General features: G+C 43.2%; 1 protein-coding gene across 1 annotated transcript; it reads left to right on the plus strand.

Moving 5' to 3' along the window:
* The first annotated feature begins 17,738 nt into the window (after nucleotides 1–17,738).
* On the plus strand, nucleotides 17,739–22,545 carry LOC135375529 (uncharacterized). Its single transcript, XM_064608214.1, has 3 exons — nucleotides 17,739–17,965; nucleotides 20,460–20,616; nucleotides 22,211–22,545. The coding sequence occupies exons 1-3, from the start codon at nucleotides 17,923–17,925 to the stop codon at nucleotides 22,440–22,442; spliced, it is 432 nt and encodes a 143-aa protein (XP_064464284.1). The 5' UTR covers nucleotides 17,739–17,922; the 3' UTR covers nucleotides 22,443–22,545.
* Nucleotides 22,546–22,776: the final 231 nt, after the last annotated feature.

The following is a 22,776-nucleotide window of genomic DNA, read 5'->3' on the forward strand; positions in this document are numbered from 1 at the left end:
AATAACACTTGATATAAAATTGATATCAGAGATGTCATCATCTAATTATTTAGTCTGTATATTATTAATTAATATCCCAGAGTATCGGACCCGGGTCTCGTTCCCCTGTTGCACCCACGGTCGGCGCGTTTGCTCAAATCTTCGTCCAGACGGCCCTCCCAGACGCCAAAATGACATTTTGATCAACTTTGATTGATAATAACACTTGATATAAAATTGATATCAGAGATGTCATCATCTAATTATTTAGTCTGTATATTATTAATTAATATCCCAGAGTATCGGACCCGGGTCTCGTTCCCCTGTTGCACCCACGGTCGGCGCGTTTGCTCAAATCTTCGTCCAGACGGCCCTCCCAGACGCCAAAATGACATTTTGATCAACTTTGATTGATAATAACACTTGATATAAAATTGATATCAGAGATGTCATCATCTAATTATTTAGTCTGTATATTATTAATTAATATCCCAGAGTATCGGACCCGGGTCTCGTTCCCCTGTTGCACCCACGGTCGGCGCGTTTGCTCAAATCTTCGTCCAGACGGCCGTCCCAGACGCCAAAATGACATTTTGATCAACTTTGATTGATAATAACACTTGATATAAAATTGATATCAGAGATGTCATCATCTAATTATTTAGTCTGTATATTATTAATTAATATCCCAGAGTATCGGACCCGGGTCTCGTTCCCCTGTTGCACCCACGGTCGGCGCGTTTGCTCAAATCTTCGTCCAGACGGCCGTCCCAGACGCCAAAATGACATTTTGATCAACTTTGATTGATAATAACACTTGATATAAAATTGATATCAGAGATGTCATCATCTAATTATTTAGTCTGTATATTATTAATTAATATCCCAGAGTATCGGACCCGGGTCTCGTTCCCTGTTGCACCCACGGTCGGCGCGTTTGCTCAAATCTTCGTCCAGACGGCCCTCCCAGACGCCAAAATGACATTTTGATCAACTTTGATTGATAATAACACTTGATATAAAATTGATATCAGAGATGTCATCATCTAATTATTTAGTCTGTATATTATTAATTAATATCCCAGAGTATCGGACCCGGGTCTCGTTCCCCTGTTGCACCCACGGTCGGCGCGTTTGCTCAAATCTCGTCCAGACGGCCGTCCCAGACGCCAAAATGACATTTTGATAACTTTGATTGATAATAACACTTGATAAAATTGATATCAGAGATGTCATCATCTAATTATTTAGTCTGTATATTATTAATTAATATCCCAGAGTATCGGACCCGGGTCTCGTTCCCCTGTTGCACCCACGGTCGGCGCGTTTGCTCAAATCTTCGTCCAGACGGCCGTCCCAGACGCCAAAATGACATTTTGATCAACTTTGGTTGATAATAACACTTGATATAAATTGATATCAGAGATGTCATCATCTAATTATTTAGTCTGTATATTATTAATTAATATCCCAGAGTATCGGACCCGGGTCTCGTTCCCCTGTTGCACCCACGGTCGGCGCGTTTGCTCAAATCTTCGTCCAGACGGCCTCCCAGACGCCAAAATGACATTTTGATCAACTTTGATTGATAATAACACTTGATATAAAATTGATATCAGAGATGTCATCATCTAATTATTTAGTCTGTATATTATTAATTAATATCCCAGAGTATCGGACCCGGGTCTCGTTCCCCTGTTGCACCCACGGTCGGCGCGTTTGCTCAAATCTCGTCCAGACGGCCGTCCCAGACGCCAAAATGACATTTTGATTAACTTTGATTGATAATAACAGTTGATATAAAATTGATATCAGAGATGTCATCATCTAATTATTTAGTCTGTATATTATTAATTAATATCCCAGAGTATCGGACCCGGGTCTCGTTCCCCTGTTGCACCCACGGTCGGCGCGTTTGCTCAAATCTTCGTCCAGACGGCCGTCCCAGACGCCAAAATTGACATTTTGATCAACTTTGGTTGATAATAACACTTGATATAAAATTGATATCAGAGATGTCATCGTCTAATTATTTAGTCTGTATATTATTAATTAATATCCCAGAGTATCGGACCCGGGTCTCGTTCCCCTGTTGCACCCACGGTCGGCGCGTTTGCTCAAATCTTCGTCCAGACGGCCGTCCCAGACGCCAAAATGACATTTTGATCAACTTTGATTGATAATAACACTTGATATAAAATTGATATCAGAGATGTCATCATCTAATTATTTAGTCTGTATATTATTAATTAATATCCCAGAGTATCGGACCCGGGTCTCGTTCCCCTGTTGCACCCACGGTCGGCGCGTTTGCTCAAATCTTCGTCCAGACGGCCGTCCCAGACGCCAAAATGACATTTTGATCAACTTTGATTGATAATAACAGTTGATATAAAATTGATATCAGAGTGTCATCTAATTATTTAGTCTGTATATTATTAATTAATATCCCAGAGTATCGGACCCGGGTCTCGTTCCCCTGTTGCACCCACGGTCGGCGCGTTTGCTCAAATCTCGTCCAGACGGCCGTCCCAGACGCCAAAATACATTTTGATCAACTTTGGTTGATATAACACTTGATATAAAATTGATATCAGAGATGTCATCTAATTATTTAGTCTGTATATTATTAATTAATATCCCAGAGTATGACCCGGGTCTCGTTCCCCTGTTGCACCCACGGTCGGCGCGTTTGCTCAAATCTTTGTCCAGACGGCCTCCCAGACGCCAAAATGACATTTTGATCAACTTTGGTTGATAATAACACTTGATATAAAATTGATATCAGAGATGTCGTCATCTAATTATTTAGTCTGTATATTATTAATTAATATCCCAGAGTATCGGACCGGGTCTCGTTCCCCTGTTGCACCCATGGTCGGCGCGTTTGCTCAAATCCTCGTCCAGACGGCCGTCTCACGCCAAAATGACATTTTGATCAACTTTGATTGATAATAACACTTGATATAAAATTGATATCAGAGATGTCATCATCTAATTATTTAGTCTGTATATTATTAATTAATATCCCAGAGTATCGGACCCGGGTCTCGTTCCCCTGTTGCACCCACGGTTGGCGCGTTTGCTCAAATCCTCGTCCAGACGGCCGTCCTAGACGCCAAATGACATTTTGATCAACTTTGATTGATGATAACAGTTGATATAAAATTGATATCAGATATGTCATAATCTAATTATTTAGTCTGTATATATTAATTAATATCCCAGAGTATCGGACCCGGGTCTCGTTCCCCTGTTGGACCCCGGGTGTGCCCTTTGGATATCCGGAAGGAATAGCCATTCGCCTTTCGAACTGATTCCGAGTTTCGACGCATGCGTATTACGGTAATACTAGAACTTAGTGCGCGGGACGCCTAAGAACGGATGCTTGCCTGGGACGCATGTTTAAAGGCCCAGGGTGCATCAGGGTTAACACTCACACACCGTGCGGTGGTTGATATGTGGCCTGGAGGATGTACTGATTCAAAATAGGCGATGACATTTCAAAAATTTTACTTTCTTTGTCGAAAAATCATGTCTAAAAATGGGCCCTGTGCAAAAATCGACGAAATCCCCATAGCGCAATACATTGAAATTCATTTGACCTGGGTGCACTAGATATACATTCTGCTGCTGCCATTCTTGTTTCCAGGAGTTCTTTACATGTTGTTCTTACTTCTTAGACGATGACATCTTAAAATTTTTATTCGGTTTTGGTGTTAATTGGCATAAACGCAATTTCTCATTGTACTCCTGTCCTGTAAGGCCGCTTCCCGCAATGCAGTTCGGTATAGCGGTGGAGCGTGCCGACGGAGGGTGACCGCGAATTCTGCGAATGAATTTCTCTCAATTACAAATTGTCCGAAGCCTTCCTAAATGGCGGCAAAAGTTTTCCAGAAGGTAATTGTCGAAAGGTCACACAATCCTCCGGCTAGTACGACGCCAGTTAGAATTTTTTATCATTTCAGGTGAAACACCCTGTATACTCCAATTATTCAAAGACATTACCTGAATAATTTATTTTACAGCACATACTTTCATGTTCAACAACTTGCTCTGGTGTAATGACCCAATTCATGTTTTAACACGATGACAACACAACCTCCTCTAGATACACGATCTCATCTGTAAACATTGTAGGATGGTGGAAATGCAAGCTGTGCAAGCTGAGTTAAGCCATGTCTCAGTGATGATAGCAACATGCTGATCATAGCATAGCAAGATATATTCAAGTTTCTCACATTTGTTCGCAATACTCCGAGCATTGACGCATACAAACCGAAGTTTTTTTTTGTTTTTATTATTCTCACGCTGTCACTTAAAATTTGGGGAAGGTGATTTCACTGGACTCGTGCATTTTTATGGTCATCCAAACGTATAAGGCATTATCAACTTTGAGTTTGTCATGAATCAGCTTTTACTTTGCATCCATTTTTCTTTTCCTCGACGGCACTTTACCGTAAACACTTCCGTTTACGAAGTGTTACTCACGAAAAATCATCTCTAACGTAGAACTTGGTTTCCTTCAGTTTGTTCGCATTTTTCATTACGGTTTCTTTTACCCTAAATTACTGGAAGTAAAGAACAACCGGCCTATCGCCTCTTGCGCTCCAAGTGGTGGACCTTACCAAGACTCTTGCATGTTACTCCTAGCCTCTATTCGAAGGCTCATTAATAACTTTTTTTTTAAAGTTCCCAGTTGACTCTGTACTACTCTCTTATTTGCCGTGGACAATCAGGTTCGAACGGCGGGATCTGTCTTGAAGGGCGACTAGCATATACTCATGAGCCTTGCAAACAAGAAACAGACAACAATAACAAGCATGCAAAAAGTGCAAAGCTCGCAAACAACATACATGCATACCACATGCAAACATGGTGCAAATGTATTGTGCATGCAAATAAATATTGCGGTACTTGCATTGTACAACATGGAAATATCTGTGTCGCGGATGCTGTTTCAGAAGAACTTAGAACTCAGCAATTGAAAGCGACGTTTAGTCTACATCCTGTTTCCTGAGCCGCTGCATGCAGCTGTGATAGTCGAAACCCGACAAGTCATATCTGAACGTACATTGTACATCCTGTTTTTGAAACCTAACATAAACTCATTAACGTTTCCTTGTTAGGAGGTCAAGTCCGGAACTGTGAAAGCCGAACCCAGCAAACCATAGCTAGGCATAACGATGTAATGTGAGCTGTTACGGATGGCGAATTTTGAATTTTGATTTTCGCCACGAAACAAAGAAGCGAAGAGGAGGACGGGGACTGTACGTGTGTAGTTTGGGGTGCACGCGGCACGACCTTCGAATAGATTCATTCTTTTTCCTTTTGCTTTTACTGGTTTCAGATGGATGAAAAGTCATTCCTAGTATCATGTGCTTGAGCCTTCTTCGTTAGTAACGTTCTTAACGTTGCCAATTGCCACTCCTTCATAGTGATGCAGAAACCCGGGAATATCAAGATACCAACACATTGGATCGAGAATGTGGCAATGGAACGGCTGAAGGTAAGACGTGCGATCCTGCTGGGCAAGCAGTGTTCTACCCGTTTCCGAAACATGGTATCGCGATACGGATACCCATTACTTTAGTAAAAAGTAGCGAACTACCGATATCGATACTTTTTTAAGGTAACGGACTACCGCTACTAAAAAAATAACGCGATACTTTGCCCGATTCCTCGCTGGAAATACGCAGATGCAACATGCGAAATATTCCTCACGTGAATACACCATTTGTATAATGGCGAACTGAGAGACGACAGTTCTGCAGAAAAAACACAGCATATTTATTATGTAGCTTAGGTACATTGTTGACTCTTACCAATACATGATCCTCAAAGTTTCCTTCTGTCATCCTAGCAGGCCATGGTTTCTCCGGGAACTGAGAGAGATATGACAACTACTTTAGTGTCAGACCATATAATACCATGGTCTGGAGTCCAATGACCAAGGAAATCTGTCCAATAAATTTGAAATTGAATTTGAACTAAACAATACCACAGAAAATGTGAGCGTGGAACGGAGCGACACGGCAGAAAAGTAGAAGTTAGAGCGCAGTGTCAGGGACATGACCTTTGTTCGCCACGGAAGTTTCAGCAGAGCCACATTCTTCTGAATCAAAGCTCTCCCCCAACGGTCAATCCCTTCAGTCCAGGAAATAAGTAGAACATTTCTCAGATATAACAGCTGTTACGGAAGACTAGAGCATACACTCTTAACTCGGTACCCTTTATTTTAACTTTTAGCAACGTGTAACCTTTATATATACATGCAGATTTCAAACCATCGTAGAAGTTACATGTCGGATGCCTCTATTTAGAGGTTAAAAACGACTTGTAACCGGACATTATAGGGGCAATAGAGGTTATTTCTGAGTATAACCCAAACCCAGTCGTCGTAACTTATAAATGTACCCTTTATAGGAACGTTTTAACTTCTAAGCGAAAGCCGCGTCTGCTTTTCCTTAGTGTTTGTTTTTCTTCTTTGTTTGCAAAGTAACTTTTATAAAATGTGTTGCTCAAACGTTACTTTATAACTTCTGAAATAGAAGGTAAAATATTGAGATTTTTACCCTTTACTAAAGGTTACTAGATTAAGAGTGTATTACCGTGTATTCACACGAGCGCCTTTTCTGACTGCGCAGCGACTGAAGGAGGAGAAGGAGGTATAAGCGTAATCACCCAATCATCCAACCATTCGGTCGCGGCGGGGCTTATCGTACAGCAGAATCTAGGAAGCGCGCACTTTCTTATCTTATTTTTGGGAGATATGAAAGAGCCTTGTGCAACATCACTGCGCTCGGCAGCTCCCGTCCGTCAGAAAGAACCACGCGGATAGTTTGTTCGCGGGCACAGAATCTGACGACTGACGCGCAGAGCCTTCCGGGAGGACGAAAAAAAAAAGAAAAAAAGAAAGCCACCTTCTGTTGCCAATATGACAAGCTATTTTGTTTTTATCTAATACACCTGGTAGAGCAACACTCGGTTTTGTGGAAACTTGCCGATAAGCAATACCGAAATGTACCATGGAAACATGCCATGTGAGAACAGATCATTTTTGAAGTGAAAAAAGGGGGGGAGGCACCTGGATGTCGAAGCAACGGTATGTATGTACACCAAAGCACTTTTTGGGTCGCCATATTCACGGCGTACACTCTTAAAAATGAACTTCACCGCATAGCACGCTCCTAGCCAACCATAATCTCGAATGATATCGTACCTGAACCATCCCATTTCTGCACTCTAAAAACTGAACTTCAGTGCATAGCAGGCTATGCTCCAACCATGGGCACGAGCGATAGGGTCATCGCTCTAAATCAATGAGAGAGGAGGGCAAACGGTTTTTTGTGTCATTATCATATACTAATCGAATTGACACAAGGGAGGGGGGTTATGGCAGGATTGGCTCGCCGTTGTTTCCACACAGAAGGGGACGTCGTCACGACTTTAGCAAAAAGAAGAAAAGAAGCAAGCCGGAAGGAGGATAGAGGTGCGTAGAGGGTGCATGAGTTCGTCGGGGGGAGCAAACTGTTAGATGGGTCTTGGAGCAAGACCTGCCTTCTGCAGAAAGAGGACAAGGTTTCTTGCTTTAGCAGAACGTGCGGCAGAAATACCACACACACACACACACACACACACCATTGAGACAAAAAGGTGTGCGCTCCACTGTGTCTTCCAATCAGAAGTGAGCCAGGGCTATTATTCGCGGCAATGGTTGGCGCAGAGTATGCTATGCGATGAAGCTGTTTTTACTGTGTTCTAAAGGTGCGTTCTTTACGCCACAGCCGTCTCTGCTTTAGATCAAACTCATCACCGTCACATTGCTGCGGCGTCACGGTAGAAAACGAAGACACACAGCCTTCATAGCACTCTCTCCTACACTTTTTCCCGCTCAGTCTTATTTACGAACGCTTTATGCATTTAGAGGCATGTTTAAGCGCACATAATTCGAAGGAACCTGTTGCAGATTGGTTACGGAAAAACGATCACTGGCTAGTATAATGTCCCGCATATTCATCTCTATACTCTCCTTATGCGCTTTGCTATGCGGAACAGAATGTATTCAAAAGCGCCGCATCCATTCTCAAGACCTTGCGGTAGGCACATGGGTCCTCGTCTCGTACCTCCCGTAGAAGGCTATTTTGCAGACCGTGCTCTTCCTCACCACCCATTCTTTCGTCCATATCTTCCTTAACCACTTCTTTTCATGGCAGCATTCACTATCGTCAATGAGAACAGCAAAAGCCACCAATTTTCGCTTTCTGTTGTCCATTGCGTACCAAGCGCCGTGCACATAAAATTAATGCTGCAACCTTCAACCGCAGCGCGAACGTTATCCCCGGCATCTGAGCTGACAGCACATTGGAACACTATCTGTGTAGGCATTCCAGAGGGGCGTAGCCTCAGCGCCTTATCATTTACCCTCTCGCTCCTTCAGTCACTGCACCGTCAGAAAACACGCTCGAGTGAATACACGGTTACTGGAGCTGACTACAATTCTTTTGTTGAGTCCAACGCCGCTATTTCATTCAGGTTCGAGGAAAAAAATAACATGCGTGTCCACATGTTTCTTGTGGAGCGCCGGGCGAGTGACCATGAATAAAAGTGAGAAATATGGCCGGCGAAGAAAGGGTGAGGTCACTGTAAAAGTATCGGTATCGGCAACGATACGGAGATCCCGTCACTGTAAATATGTAACGAAAATACTTTTCCGATATCGATTTAAAAAATTATCACGATCCGCACTTCGATACTAAGAAAAATATCGATTACAGTGACGGCGTTAGTTGTGACGATGTTACTTACAACACTAGTGGCAAGTGCATTAGGGTAGACAGTGACGTGAAAACTCTTCTTGATGCTGACGACTCCACGCCAGAGTACCTGACACAATGCATCGATGGAGTGACGCTACTAAACGAAGCCTTAAGGCAAATGAACACAGCGTTGGATCCGATCCTCCTTATTGAAGAGCTGGAAAAGGAATCGACAACCAGTTCTGATTATCACGAAGATGCGGTTAAGACGCACTCTCTGCTGAGCTACCGTCTACAACGCCGAAACGAGAGTCAGCTTCCTCTGTCAGCGTATAGTACAGCTACAGCACAACCGGAATCAGCGAAAGCTGAGCTGTCCGCTGGAACAAACCCAGCAAGGAGCGGGATTAAGTTGCCTAATCTGGAGTTGCCAAAGTTCAACGGAGACTTCCGCAGCCGCAGAGTTTGGGCTATTCTCCTTTCTATATATACTTTCTTGTTTCCACTGCGGTCTCAACAGGTGTCGTTGACACCGTGGAGCACTGAAAACTGAGCACCCGCACCCCGCTCTAGACACACTGTCCGTGCCGACTCAAGTTCATGTCATCTCCCTGTGCTCCACAGACGGTGCCACCTCTGACGAAACGTCCGTCCCAGCAGGGACGGCACGCTCTAGTTATAAACATATTATCCAGGTGCAGCCATAGAGTTTCAGGTTTTTTTCATTTGCATATGCACTTTCTGACTTGTAGTGCGACCTCCATAGGTGTCGCTCACACCGTGGAACACTGATGTCTCACCGCGACACACTCTTCGTGCCGACTCAAGAGCGTGTCGGTCGAAGCGATGGGGTAACTTCGGCTATCATCCTGGCGGTTACCGTGGTAGAGGAAGAATCCCAATTCGGCGGTGAATATTTTATGGCACGCGCGCGTTTCAGGATTTTTTAAAACATAAAATGGCTTCCAACGAGGATTGTCTCATTTTCTGCTATATCGCTTTTGCCCAAAATTCCCCAATTAAAGAATTAATTAAATGGATTTTAGGTAACTAGTCATCTTGTATTTACATACTCTCTTCGCAGGAATGTCCGCCTGTCCGTATAACCCAACTGCAAAAGCGCCACTTAAGCTGCTCTCATAGCTTTTTATAAAAAAATTTAAAAAATCAGCAAGGGATCAACCAACCAAGAATCAACCAAAGATTCAACCTTGTGCCTGCTCTACACATTCTTGCTCTTGAGGATAGAAAAAGCACCCTGTAGTTTTCTGAGTTGTACAAGCGCAAATAATTTTCGCTGTGTCCTTGTTTTGCTCAACTAAATGAATTTTTGTGCCATACATCATAGCAGTTTTGTTTTTGACGCAATAAATAATTATCCGCGTTTGATTAAGACAGCATACATTTATGCGTGTAGATTACTGCCATTCGACAGCGTAAATAAGGGAGATAAATCCGGGAGTAAATCCGTAAATAAGGGAGGAAAAGCGTAAATCAGGTTCGAGGGCGTAAATAAATTTCACTCCTTACTTTGCACTGCAAAAAGGAATTTGCGTGCGTGGCGCAGATTATAGCTATTATGCTATTCAAGCAAGAAGTAATTATCATGCTTGTCCGCAGAGTTGTGGCACACCTACCCCTAAAGTTGGCTTCACCTGCGTACTCTCCACCATCCATTGAAGTTCCGCATTCCATCTGCTTTCCATAGAATAACCGTTGGCACAGATGGTTAGAAACGAGTGTCCACGTCTAGGTGTGACCATAGAAGGTTTCTGGATTGTACACAAGTGGAATGGAAGCGCGAGACTGTCACGTTTTTTTTTTCCTGGGAAGACTCATTTTCGCCGTGTTGGCTTCATGGAAAAATACATTGGCATGTCTTTGTCTTTTAATTACGTCAAAACCAAGGCGTGCCCAAAAAGTGTCCACTTCGGACATGAAAGGGGCACCTGTCTTCAGCGCTCTGCAACTTTGTGCACAGATGCAGGAGGCCCCAATTTTTTTTCCCGTGACGAAGGTAGTACACAATAGACGGTTATAAGATAGATGTAATATATATATATATATTCAATAAGGATCAGAAGTGGAGACAGTGCTTCTACAGGACAAGGTATAAAAGGGGAACTTTATGAAAAACTAAGAGGGGGTATTCGACGTTTAGACAGCAGCGCTGTCTTCAACAGGAATGGGATATTATGGTGACGCAAGACAATTCCAAAGAATGAGAGGGGAATATGTACAAGGGGAGAGGGCAGCACACGTGCTTTGTCAAACAAAGGTAAAAGGGTACAATGAATCGCAGGCAGTCATGTTCTTCGCCGGAGGGCAATGATTTCCTGGGGTGACTAACCGGGGAGTCTGAAAGAGATACCAAAGAGTGTATGTATTCTGAGAGAATTAGGAATTTAGGTTGCGAACAGTTGAGAGGACGCCGGGGTCCTTTCCACTTTTATAAGTTATATAAGTTCCCCTTTTATACCTTGTCCTGTAGAAGCACTGTCCCCACTTCTGATCCTTATTGAATAACTTTATTTTTCGTGGTCAACCGCATTCCTTTATTTCAACTTATATATATATAATAGGAAAGAAATAGCCGGAGCCGGACACACACACACATATATATATATATATATATATATATATATAACATAGTTGAAATAAATGGGAGACAGAAGACGAAAGTAGGGGAAGTAACAAAAAAGGGGTTTATTAAAACTTAAAAATCATAAAAGTTAGGGAGGATGTCTACGTTACGGCGGAAGCTCCGCCTTCTTCGGGACAAAAGAGCTAAATGTGGCCACGAGGCTGATAAGGGGCTTGAGAATGACGTGGTCGGTTGGGGGAAATTCCCGCCACCTGGCGGTTGTCAATTGGGGAAATTCCAGAGCGTTTTTGTGTCAGGTCCAGGAGTGGGGTCATCGTCCTTGTGGGTCAGTGGGGATTTTGATCTGCCTGAAACGAGAAAAGGCAACAGGGTCTTATCTAGGTTGTTAGACTTCTTATTGTTGACAGCATGCCAGGGTCCTCGTTAATGGCCGATCGGAATTTGTAAATTAGGTAAGATTCCCGTTGTTCCCGGGAGCGGTCGGAGGTAAAGTTCGACTGGAGAATAAAAACTGAGGCTTCGTTGATTGAATGTTCTGGTTGTTTGAAATGGCGTGAGACTGGAAGATTAGGTTTCTTGGTAACATCCGATCGGTGATTGTTGAATCTAATTCGGAAAGAAGTTTTTGTCTGACCCACGTATTGGGCCCGGCATGTGTTGCATTGGATTAGATAGATAACGTTGCATGAGTTACAGTCTACGTCTGCGTTGATCTTGACGGTAAAGTTGGAATTCGTACTTCTGACCGTTTGTGCGGTCTGCATTAACTTGCAAATCTGGCATCTCCTGCCATTACATGGATGACAGCCCGCCGGATGGCTAGTGGGTTCGCCTACTTTAGAGCGGATATTAAATATATAACATAGATAGATATAAGATAGATGGCTTTCATAACATTGTAACCTAATCCCTCACCGATGTCGTGTTGCGTTGTTGGCTCCGTGGTATAGTGGGCAAGTTCGGCATTGGGCAAGTGGGCATTCGCGTTCCAAGGTCACATTTGGTTTTATTTTGTTTATATATATTTTTCACATTTCATGTCTTATTTTGTTTTCATTTCAGTTATTAAATCTGGAATAACCGCAAACTCTGGAATAATAAGGCGCTACATCAGATGACATGCACAAGAACTCAAGCTCGCAGAGGTTAAAAAGAGCATGTGCAGCATTTGATGGCAAAACATTCCATTCTCGGATGAGACACTGTAGAGGTGGATAGAAGAAATATGCTGGTGAGCTGAACTCTGGTTGCAATTTGAGTTCATGGTAAACATAACTAGAAATAAAGTGTGATGGTCTGAAATATGGAGAAGCCGAATGGGAACAACAACGTAAGCTTTTGCTGAGCGGAGATAACATACCTTCATTAAAAATACACACATTCTTAGAATTCAGGGACACTTGCTCATAAAATTGGCGTCACCTGCCTGCACATCACTTCCCGTAGGCGCGACGTAATTAAATGGTTTAAGATATCAGAGAACACTAAAGGTTGGTTGCACTGTAGTGTCCACACTTGAAAGTGTGGTTTCGTTCCCGCCTGTCCCTGTAGACGCTGAGCAGCTGATCATGCGTCAGTATGACTCGCTTAACTTGCGTAGCTGAAGCTCCTGTGTCTCAGCGATACCCCAGCATTGGCGCATGCCTTACGAGCTGTTGTGTACGTTACGTTGCTCCCTTGCTGGAATCTGGTATAGACGACTCTGATCCGAGTGTGTTTTAAGGACACGTATGGTATGTGATGTCGAAAAAGGCTTCAGGATACGAACGTGGGATTCTGTCTCCAAAGGCGCGGCATATGATGCAACAGAACCTCCTCGTAATAATATAAATAATTTATTGGCTTTACGTCGCGAGACAGCTGCGATCATGAGCGACGCCTCTGTGGGTTAATTGTTGCCCAGCTGAGTGAGTCCTCAAGGTTTCTTTAACGTGCGCCGAAACCTCGATACACGGCACACCACATTTAACGTCCCTCGCGGAGTGTCTCAGCAAGTTGTACCTTTCCACTAAGTTGCCACCGTCCTCGGCCGGGTTTGAACACGCGATCTTGGGATCAACAGGCGGGCACGCTACCGACTGAGCCATCGACGGCTGCTACTAACAAGAAGCACTTCATGTATTGAACACGTGTAGGCTTGCGAGAAGACAAATAGAAATACGCAGCACAGCGCGTATCCTCTGTCCAATACTCTCTCTTTCGTTGAGCATTGTGGAGCTTGTGAGAATCTTTGCAAAACATTGGGTGTCCTAATGTGAATGGAAATACCTCAGGACGAGAGCCACCGATATTTCGAACATAATCTGTTTTTCTTAACCGTCCGCATCATTGGCATGATATTGAAAGGCTTAGGAATGACGTTTTAATGGTTCATTGGTATAGTGAGTCATCGGCGCGGAGGGTAAGAAAAATCAATTCAGTCTTTTACGACGGTGGTTCACGAATTGCGTCCGTAAGCGGCTTTGTTAGAGTGCTGAAAGGGATTACGTGAATGAAGGCAGCATTAGTTGGTTAGCACCAGACAAGTATACTTATAGTATAGCCTCAAGTATCACACAAACTGTGCATTTCTGCGAATATTGATGCTAGCTTGCCGTGGTTTCGACATAGCAGTAGACCATCATTAGCGCCACCTTTAAGATATCGTATATGCATGAATCAATCTCAAGACTTTATGACTCAGTTTTATCTGTTCATATGCTGTGCTAGGCCGCTTCAAAGGCCACGTTATCTATGGTTTCCTGAAGCTCCTCACTTATCATTGTTACTCAGCGTACGCTATCAAAACAGGACCGAAGTGCGTAGAAGATAGTGCGCCGTGGCGTTCTGAAGTGGAGTATTCCGTGTGGAGATCGAACAGAAAACCTCACTATATAAGTGGCTCAAGGAAAGGGATTCTCTCGTTTGTGGACACAAGTTGCTTGAAATCTGTTGTTATTCTTCTGAGGGATGAGTAAAGGCATCATCGTCAAAATGAAATTGATCGTATTTGCTTTCGTATCATGCTGCTTGTTAGGTGAGCGCAGCGGATACTTTTTAGAATTTCAGTGTCATATTTTGTTAGTGTGCATGTGTTTCTTTTGTTGGTTTGTTGTAAGCGGTCGTGACGTGTACGTCGGATATATATTTCCTACACAGATGACAAGACAGAGTGTATTTGTTTCTGAAAGGCGTGTTTGTGACCGATGCTGGTAGCCACGCGGAGAATATGTATCTTCCTGTCGTCACAATCTGCCGGAGATTTCTCGCGCGCCATGAGGTCGAAATTGTCCGCAGTTCTAACTATCGGCATGTGCAGCGTATTGCCGGAAAAATGTAGGCTGACTTACCTCGCATGTAAATTACTCCCAATCATATATTATTATTTATAAAAATAATACTCTGAAAGGCCTGGCTGAACATTTATTAGTATGCCTTAAAGGAGCACTGTGGTGACCCCAAAAATATTTTTTCTTTTTTTGGCTTCGGCATGTCCTGCGACGAATAAAATGAGCTCCTGCGAGAGAGTGACAAGCCCAGGTGAACTACAGAGCACGGGAGAGGTATCTGTTCCGCACACTTTTAAAAAATCATTCACTCATAAGAAGAGCGTATTATGCTATGTTTTGGTGAACCAGTTTTATTGTCTGATGCTTGGTTTGCAATAAATAGTATCGCATTGAAAATTTATAAAAACTATTATATTATTATTTCGAGCTGGTAAGGGGGCCTGTATCACTTCCTGAAACCTTGTGTGAAAGGTGCATTTCTGCCTACGCTTAAGTATGAAAGATGAAAGTCACTGAAAAGGTTAGCCAGCTGTAGGACTCGAACTCACATCTTCTGGATTACCGATCCAGGGCTCTACCAATTGAGCTAAGCTAACACGCCTTCTCAGCGACTTCCAGGGTTCGACCTCTGAAGGGACAAACCAGCCACTCTCTCTCACTCATCCTCCTTTCACACTTACTTTTTTGCACACTCATACACACATTCATACGACAGGGGTCGACACAAGCGGCAAATGTTGAACATGAGAGAACTGATGTTCTGAGGCTGGAACAACATACAAGGGACAATCACATACAAGGCCTCAAGTTGAGTAAGAAATTAACGATGAAAGATGAAAGTCACCGAAAAGGTTAGCCAGCTGGTGGACTCGGGTAATCTCCCGGTAATCCAGAAGATGTGGGTTCGAGTCCTACAGCTGGCTCACCTTTTCGGTGACTTTCATCTTTCATCCTTAAAGGGGCCGTAAACAGGCCACAAAACATTTCGGAAATAATGATACCCCATGAAAGAACGCATATCATAATGCTCAAATATACATTTCGTTCGGATTGTGCCAGCTCATTGACCCATATAACTGCTTTCAAAGATGAGTAACCAGCGAACCGTCTCTCCACCACGCATACGTCACATGGCTACGGTGCGTTTTGCCGTCCAATCGGGGGCCGAGCTGCGCACATGACGTCTCAATTTGCCAGCCAATAAACATACTTCGTTATCAGCTGTGAGTCGGAGCGCTCAGTTTGTTTGTGTGAAACGATGTTTGGCGCTCCGTGGTTCTGAAATTCAGTGTCACGTTATCTTCAACATCTCCGGCTGGCGCAAACGTCAACAGTTCGGATGCTATCACATGACGCGATTCGAACCTGGGGTCCTCCCAGTCACGACGTGACATGGCCAGCACGCTATCCACTGTACCACGCGAGCTGGTGACGCGAAGCCGCGTGGCTCAAACCAAAGTACGACAGCCCAGTTGTCAGAACAATTCGAAGATGACGAAGATGTTCAATCGCGCACCTTCTCATACACCTACCTAAGATTCCGGAACTGTAGTCCCGGATATTCATTCGCGCTCGTGGTGTGCTGCGTGCTACTGCCCAGAAAACGTAGTGCGCGTATGATACCTAAATTAAACGCCTTTTTTTTTCAGTTTGAGGCTGTAACTGTTTAGATTTTGAATAGAAGAGGATTCACGTTCATCTAGTCCAATTCCGCATTTGAAATAAAATCATACGTGGTACACTCGATCGTAATTGGTGAGGACAGCGCTACGTCAAAATGACGTAAAGTTAGAGCGCGGGGCGGAGCTAAAATGCGAAAGAGTGCAGTGAATATTTCATCCGTGTGCAAGCGCCTTTTGTTTTTGAGCGTTAGTAATTGCAAGGAGTTTTCACTGCATAACTTTCAATAATATAACACACAGAAATGTGCACCTTTTGTACCTGTTTACGGCCCCTTTAATTTCTTACGCAACTTCAGGCCTTGTATGTTGTTCCAGTCTCAGAACATCCCGACCAAATCCTGGTTGTTCCCCTTGTGGTAACAAACGCCGCCCAACATGTCATTTCATTTGTTGATGTACATTTATCTTGAGCAGCTCAAATTATTTTACTTTCGAAATCCGACAGGGGTTGCACTGCAACTCTTTTAACATGTGTTACCTTGTTATGTGCACTAAATGCTGTATTCAATATATCGGAGAAACCACGAACACAATGAGGGAAAGGTTTTACGACCACACGTCCGATATTGTTAATAACCATACCACACCCGTCTCTACACATTTTAACCTCCCTGGACACGCTTTGGATACAGACCTCAAAATCGTTATCCTTGAATCGAGTTATAACAGTGACATGAAGCGCAAAAATCGCGAATCCTTTTTAATCGCAAAATTCCAGTCTCTGAAGCCGCACCGTTTGAACATCAACGCAGGCCCACTACAATTATTTAACCCGTAAATATTATTGCTCTCGTAAAATAAAATAAAATAATGACAAACACGCACACACGCAAACTGTAAAACAACTCAACATTTTTCTTTCCATACTCTCTTGGTTTGACTCTCTCCTGAGACCACCTCTGTCTTCACATTCTCACGGTCCACTGGTCACCTTTGTACTCCGCACCTGTGTCCTCATTCCGTCGCCGTAGCCCCCCTTTTTATCCTTAATTCCTGGAACGTCACCTCCATGCGTTCTCGTTTCCCGGATAAGTCTTTGGACTCGCGTTATGTTGCGCTTCTGATACCCCTTCGTTTGTATTTATGTTCTTTTCATTTTTACCTGTATTTACATCCTTTCCATCACCCTGTTACCCTCTTATAGGAAAACTCCCCCGTCGACTGTATATATGTTCCTGTACCATGTTCATATTTTTTTAACCTGAAGAAGTGCAGTCTCGTGCACGAAAGTCTTGTTACCATGTGTAAATAAATAAGTTGCTCCTACCGTTTAATATCACTCTTTGATCTACTCATGATATCAGATAAGATATGATATCCGTGGCCTATAGCGCCCCAAGCAGCACAATGTACTGAAAGTCGAGTGCAATAGGGGTGGGCGGGATGTATCTTATCAATGTCCTTTAGTTTCAGGAGTCTGTTCAACCACTTCCATCTACCCGTCCACCCCTATTGCACTCGACTTTCAGTACATTTTGCTGCTTGGGGCACGTGCCTCACTTGTTGTTCAGTCATTGCGCACTCTAGATAACGAACGAAGCTAGATAAGCGGCACAAAGGGCCACTGGGGCATTTCCGAGCGCCTGTAGCTTGATACTAGTTGGCCTCAGTAACCTATCTTCATCAAAATGAAGCTCATCCTCATTGCTTTCATGTCATGCCTCTCGCTAGGTAAGTTCAACTTGTTTTTCTGTGTGTGTAAGAGCGTTGTGGCCATGAGGTGGCGGAGTTCGCTGCTGACAAATATCTGGACAAACCTTCGGCTGAGACAATTTTTTACCGGTTTTCAAACATGCCTCGCTCTGACAAATCCGTGTTCCGTTCTCATGTTGCGAGTGGGAATTAAGCACGATTCACACTGCAGCGATTTGTTGCGTGCAGATACCTGCGTGCGAATGCGTGCGACATAAGCAATCAGCCGTGCTGTCCACATACAGGATAGTCCACCAATCACGATACGAATTCATAGTAAAATTTCCAGAATTGTGGGACACGTACTCTTAAAGTTGGCTTTACCTGCATACTCGCCGCTCTCCATTGAAGCCATGCACTCCATCTGCTTTCGATAGAATATCGTTTAGCACGGACGGTTAGCAACAAGTGTCCACATCTAGGTGTGACGACGGAGTTTTTTTTTTTTTTTTATACCGGAAGTGGAAGCGGAGATACATGCTGTCAAGGAATTTCTTTTCTCCTTTCAGGAACATTTGCCACATATTGGTACCATTTTTATTTCATATTGCTGCTGAACGCTATAAAGACGAGGACTTTAGAAGGAACACAACACACGCGCTAACTTCCAACTCTGGAAGTTAGCGAATGTGTTGTGTTCCCTCTTAAGTCCTCGTCTTTATAGCGCTCAGCAGCAGTATGGCCTCATACCAACAAGTCAAAATTTCGTCACTCTTCCATTTTTACTTCATTTCAGTTGATGAAAATTTAATTTCTTGAATTGAACTCAGAAATTACCGAAGTCGCCCTAACGTTTTCTTTGCGCAAAGGGGTTCGTCGTCGCCATTTTACTCATTGTAACACCTGATAAGACACGTAACGCAACCACAATTTGAAATAAATTCGCCGAAAATCCGCAGGAATGAGTCCTTGGCTCCGCCTCTTGTTTTTCGGCTCTGGCAAAGCGCGACGAAAGGATGTTACATTCACACGGCGTACGAGGGGGCGAGTGTCAGAATCCCAACGAACAGAACAAATACGCGGGCTAAAAACCAGAGCTATTGCATCAAAAACAAGGTCAGCAGAAGTTTTGACAGGCAGGTAAGGAAATAAATTTTTGGAGCGTTGTAACTCCGGTCTCGTATTGGCTGTCAATTTAACCTCCTTTCGTCGCACTTTGGTGCTCAAACTGGAGCCGACAAAAAAGAAACAGGCGGAGTCATGGACTCATTTCCGCGGATATAGACGAATTTAGTTCAGCAATTCTCGTTGCCTTACGGTTCTTACCAGGTGCTATAGTGAGTAAAATGACCACGAAGAACCCATTTCCGCAAATAAAACGTAAGATAGACTTTGCAAATTTTGGAGTTCAATTCGAGAAATTAAATTGCCGTCGTCTGAAATGAAATAAAAATGGTACCGATGTGAAAGAGAGTAGAAACGGAGTCTAACTGGTGGTACATGATGAAAATGACTAAACCCCGAGACAAGGAATGCACAGACGATCGCAAACGGATTCTCGATGAGTGCGCTGAGAATGTGTTTATGATCGGATGTATATTACTTGTCTCGGGCTTTAATCATTTCTATTATGGTACCGGTATGTGGCAAATGTTCCTGGCAGAAAAAAAAAATCCCTTTACCGCATGTCTGTCCATTGCCTACGTTACTGACAATGAATTTATCCCGTTGTTGGCGACCCCACCCTCTATATGCATTTCCCGCAAGTGTCCGCGAAGCGTTATAGTAGAATATTTGACGTACACGTTTGAGTCTGTCGTGAAAGAAACTGCTGTTAGTTCGAATGAGTGTAATGAACCGCGCATCGTGTTTCTTACCACATTCATGTGCTCCATGTTTGCAGCGGCCACCATATTGAAATTAATGTCACACATAGAACGAGAAGCACTTCAACAGACATGTGTTGAAGGCGGCGATTGATAATCCGGGTTCTCGCCCAAAGCGCCAGAAAAACTTCAGCTCGGGCGAAATCCTTGCGCTGTGTTGTTGCCACCGAATGATGAATCAAACCAAAAAAATTTCTAAGCATGCAAACATTTATCGTTAGCAAGACATTTGTGTAGCTGTCTGGCATTTCATCAGTACTAACATTACACTGATAAATAATTACATCATCAGCCCTGGACAAGATCCAGCAGATTTACCACATTGCTACAGTATGAAAGTATGGAGTAAGCTGCTATTCAGCTAAAATGTCCTGTGGCCATTATTGTGTTTCTAGCACTGATATTTCCGTGCAATGAGGTTCGAAATGTGTCCAAAAAATGCCGAAAATGCGCAAAAAGCCCAACACGCCATCTAGCTGATGCGTACGTAACCAAGGCAGCGTTCTCTTGAGTTTGAGGAAGCACATGAAACTAAGCGAGCACAACGAAGTGTGCTTGCTCAAACTCGACGCGGTGACGCCTTTTTTTTCAGAAGAGGCTGTATACTACTAAGCACCATATGTACCTTTTTTTTCTTTTTTTTTCAGGTTTTGTTGCACCAGAGTGCAATAATGAAACATTAATGGATGCCTCCATCCGGTGCGGTGAAAGATATTTTCACGATGAAGGCCTAACTACTCCAAGACCCGCAAACGAGCTAGAGCCTGAACATATCAGTCCTGAGATGCATAAAATAGCCTGCTGGTAACCGTTTTCTTATAAACAGTAATCCTACACAGCAACATCATAATTCTCTGCTTTTCGTACTTTTTGTTAATGATATTGGTAATGTTGTCCAACACTCTAAGCTTCTCTTGTACGCCGATGATATTAAGTTGTTTTTAAGTATACGGGATACTGTGGATTGCTCTCTTCTTCAGAGTGATATTTCAAACGTAAACAATTGGTGTTGGGAAAATGGACTTATGATCAATCCCGCCAAGACCAAAGCCTTGACAGTGACACGGAAAAAAGACAGTGTGAAAGTGAATTACACCATTGACGGTACTGCCATCGAACGTGTGTCTGTCGTTCGAGACTTGGGTGTCTACGTAGACTGTTCTTTATCTTTCCTAGGACATGTGCGTTTGTTGGTTAGGGATTCAACAAGACTTTTTGGAATTCTTTGCCGTGTAATGAGTCACTTCCGTGACTTTCATTGTCTTGTGTATTTATACTGTACTAATGTACGCACGAAACTTGAGTTCGCCTCCGTAGTATGGAATGGATTATCGAACAGTTCTTCTGGACAACTTGAATGTGTGCAGCAGCGTCTTGTGGGGGTCGTGTATGATAGATATTTTAGGAGAAGTTGTTATTTTGACTATTTGTCAATATTGTCTAGGATCGGCGTGGGCACGCTGTATGGTAGGAGGTGTGTGCGTGACGCTATCTTCCTATTTAAAGTTATCAATGGTATGTTGTCTTCTCAGGAATTTTTATCTTCTTTGTCGTTCAAGGCTCCGCTTAGGCGTTCTCGACTGTTACTGCTCTTTTATGCGTTGATGCCGTCCATTATGTCCCCGTCGTCCAGGCTACAATTAAGATTTAACTCTTTACCGTACCATGTTGACCTTTTTGGTAGTGTTACCTTGTATAAGCATTCTGTTGTTGACTACTTAGAATATTGTCTTCCATGATGATTGGTGTTTTATTTTAAGTGCAACATTTTAAGGCTTTTAGCTGTTATGTGCACTTTCTAAGAATAAAAATAAAATAATAATAATAATAAAGAATATCCCTCAGAGCATCGAATATCAATACACCCACATTATTTGTATTTCGCATAGCTTACCCTTCGCTACATCTAGACAGCTGTTCCGTCTCTACTGAGCCACACACTCTCCTCTTTATTCCATGCAACCCGCACAAAAACTGTCTGAGAGCTATAACGTGTTCGACAAGAAACCTAACCTCAGTTTGTTTCGATTAGCAACATGTAGGATTTCTCTTCGTGATGACTATAGAAATCGTTAGCTGTCACGCTGAGTTGACTTCATGCTCATGAGTTCCTACGTTTTTTTTTTTTTTTTTTGCTTTATTCCTACCTCGACTGGCCATAGCGCCCACAGACGACCAAGCATAAAAGCATAGGAAGGCCCTTCCAGACGGCCGAAGAAATACCACGGGATGCTAACTTATTACATGAAGCAGGTTATCAGTTACCTTTATACGTTCCTCGAAGACGACAGTTAGTGAGCAGTTTTGTAGAAACAGTAAGATCTGCACCACTTCCCCTTTCCTTTCTCTATCCGCTCGTTGTGTTCTCTAACGGTCATATGTACGATGCTTTTTCCAGTGGACTGGAATACAACAAGCATTGCTTGCCGGAAGTACTCAAAGGAGAAGGATGTGAAGCTGAGCTGAGTCAAATTCTTCGCAAGACAGAGAAGGACATCGAAGCTCTGTTTAAAACACTAAAGTGCAAATACGTGTGCAACAGCAACAGCGCTGCAAGCAGTATATATCCTATATGGTTTGTGGCAACTATGGTATCAGTGATGTCAATGGTTCAGGTCGCAACAGTTTAAATGTAGCGACTGGTCATAGTCCCTGCTGGCTTTAATCGTTGATTGTCTTGTCCTAGTTGACAAAATTATCGAAATAAAGGCGGTACTGTGACCACGAGCGGTATTGAGACCACGAGTGTTTTCTTGAACCAGGAGCGGGCACACAGGACACAGAAACCTGTGTTCAAACATCAAAAGAAGTTATGCGCCAATATGACGTGTTAGTGCTTGTAGACTTGGCCTACTTGTTTGTCAGATGTAATCTTGTGAAGAAGCAAGTGTGCGTCTTTTATGCCAGTTATGTCTGTTTATTTAAAACAACAGACGCAGCCTCGCAAAAGCTGCGTCCTTTCAC

The sequence above is a fragment of the Ornithodoros turicata genome, unplaced genomic scaffold (genome assembly GCF_037126465.1).
Source record: "Ornithodoros turicata isolate Travis unplaced genomic scaffold, ASM3712646v1 ctg00000885.1, whole genome shotgun sequence".
NCBI classification, from domain to species: Eukaryota; Metazoa; Arthropoda; class Arachnida; order Ixodida; family Argasidae; genus Ornithodoros; species Ornithodoros turicata.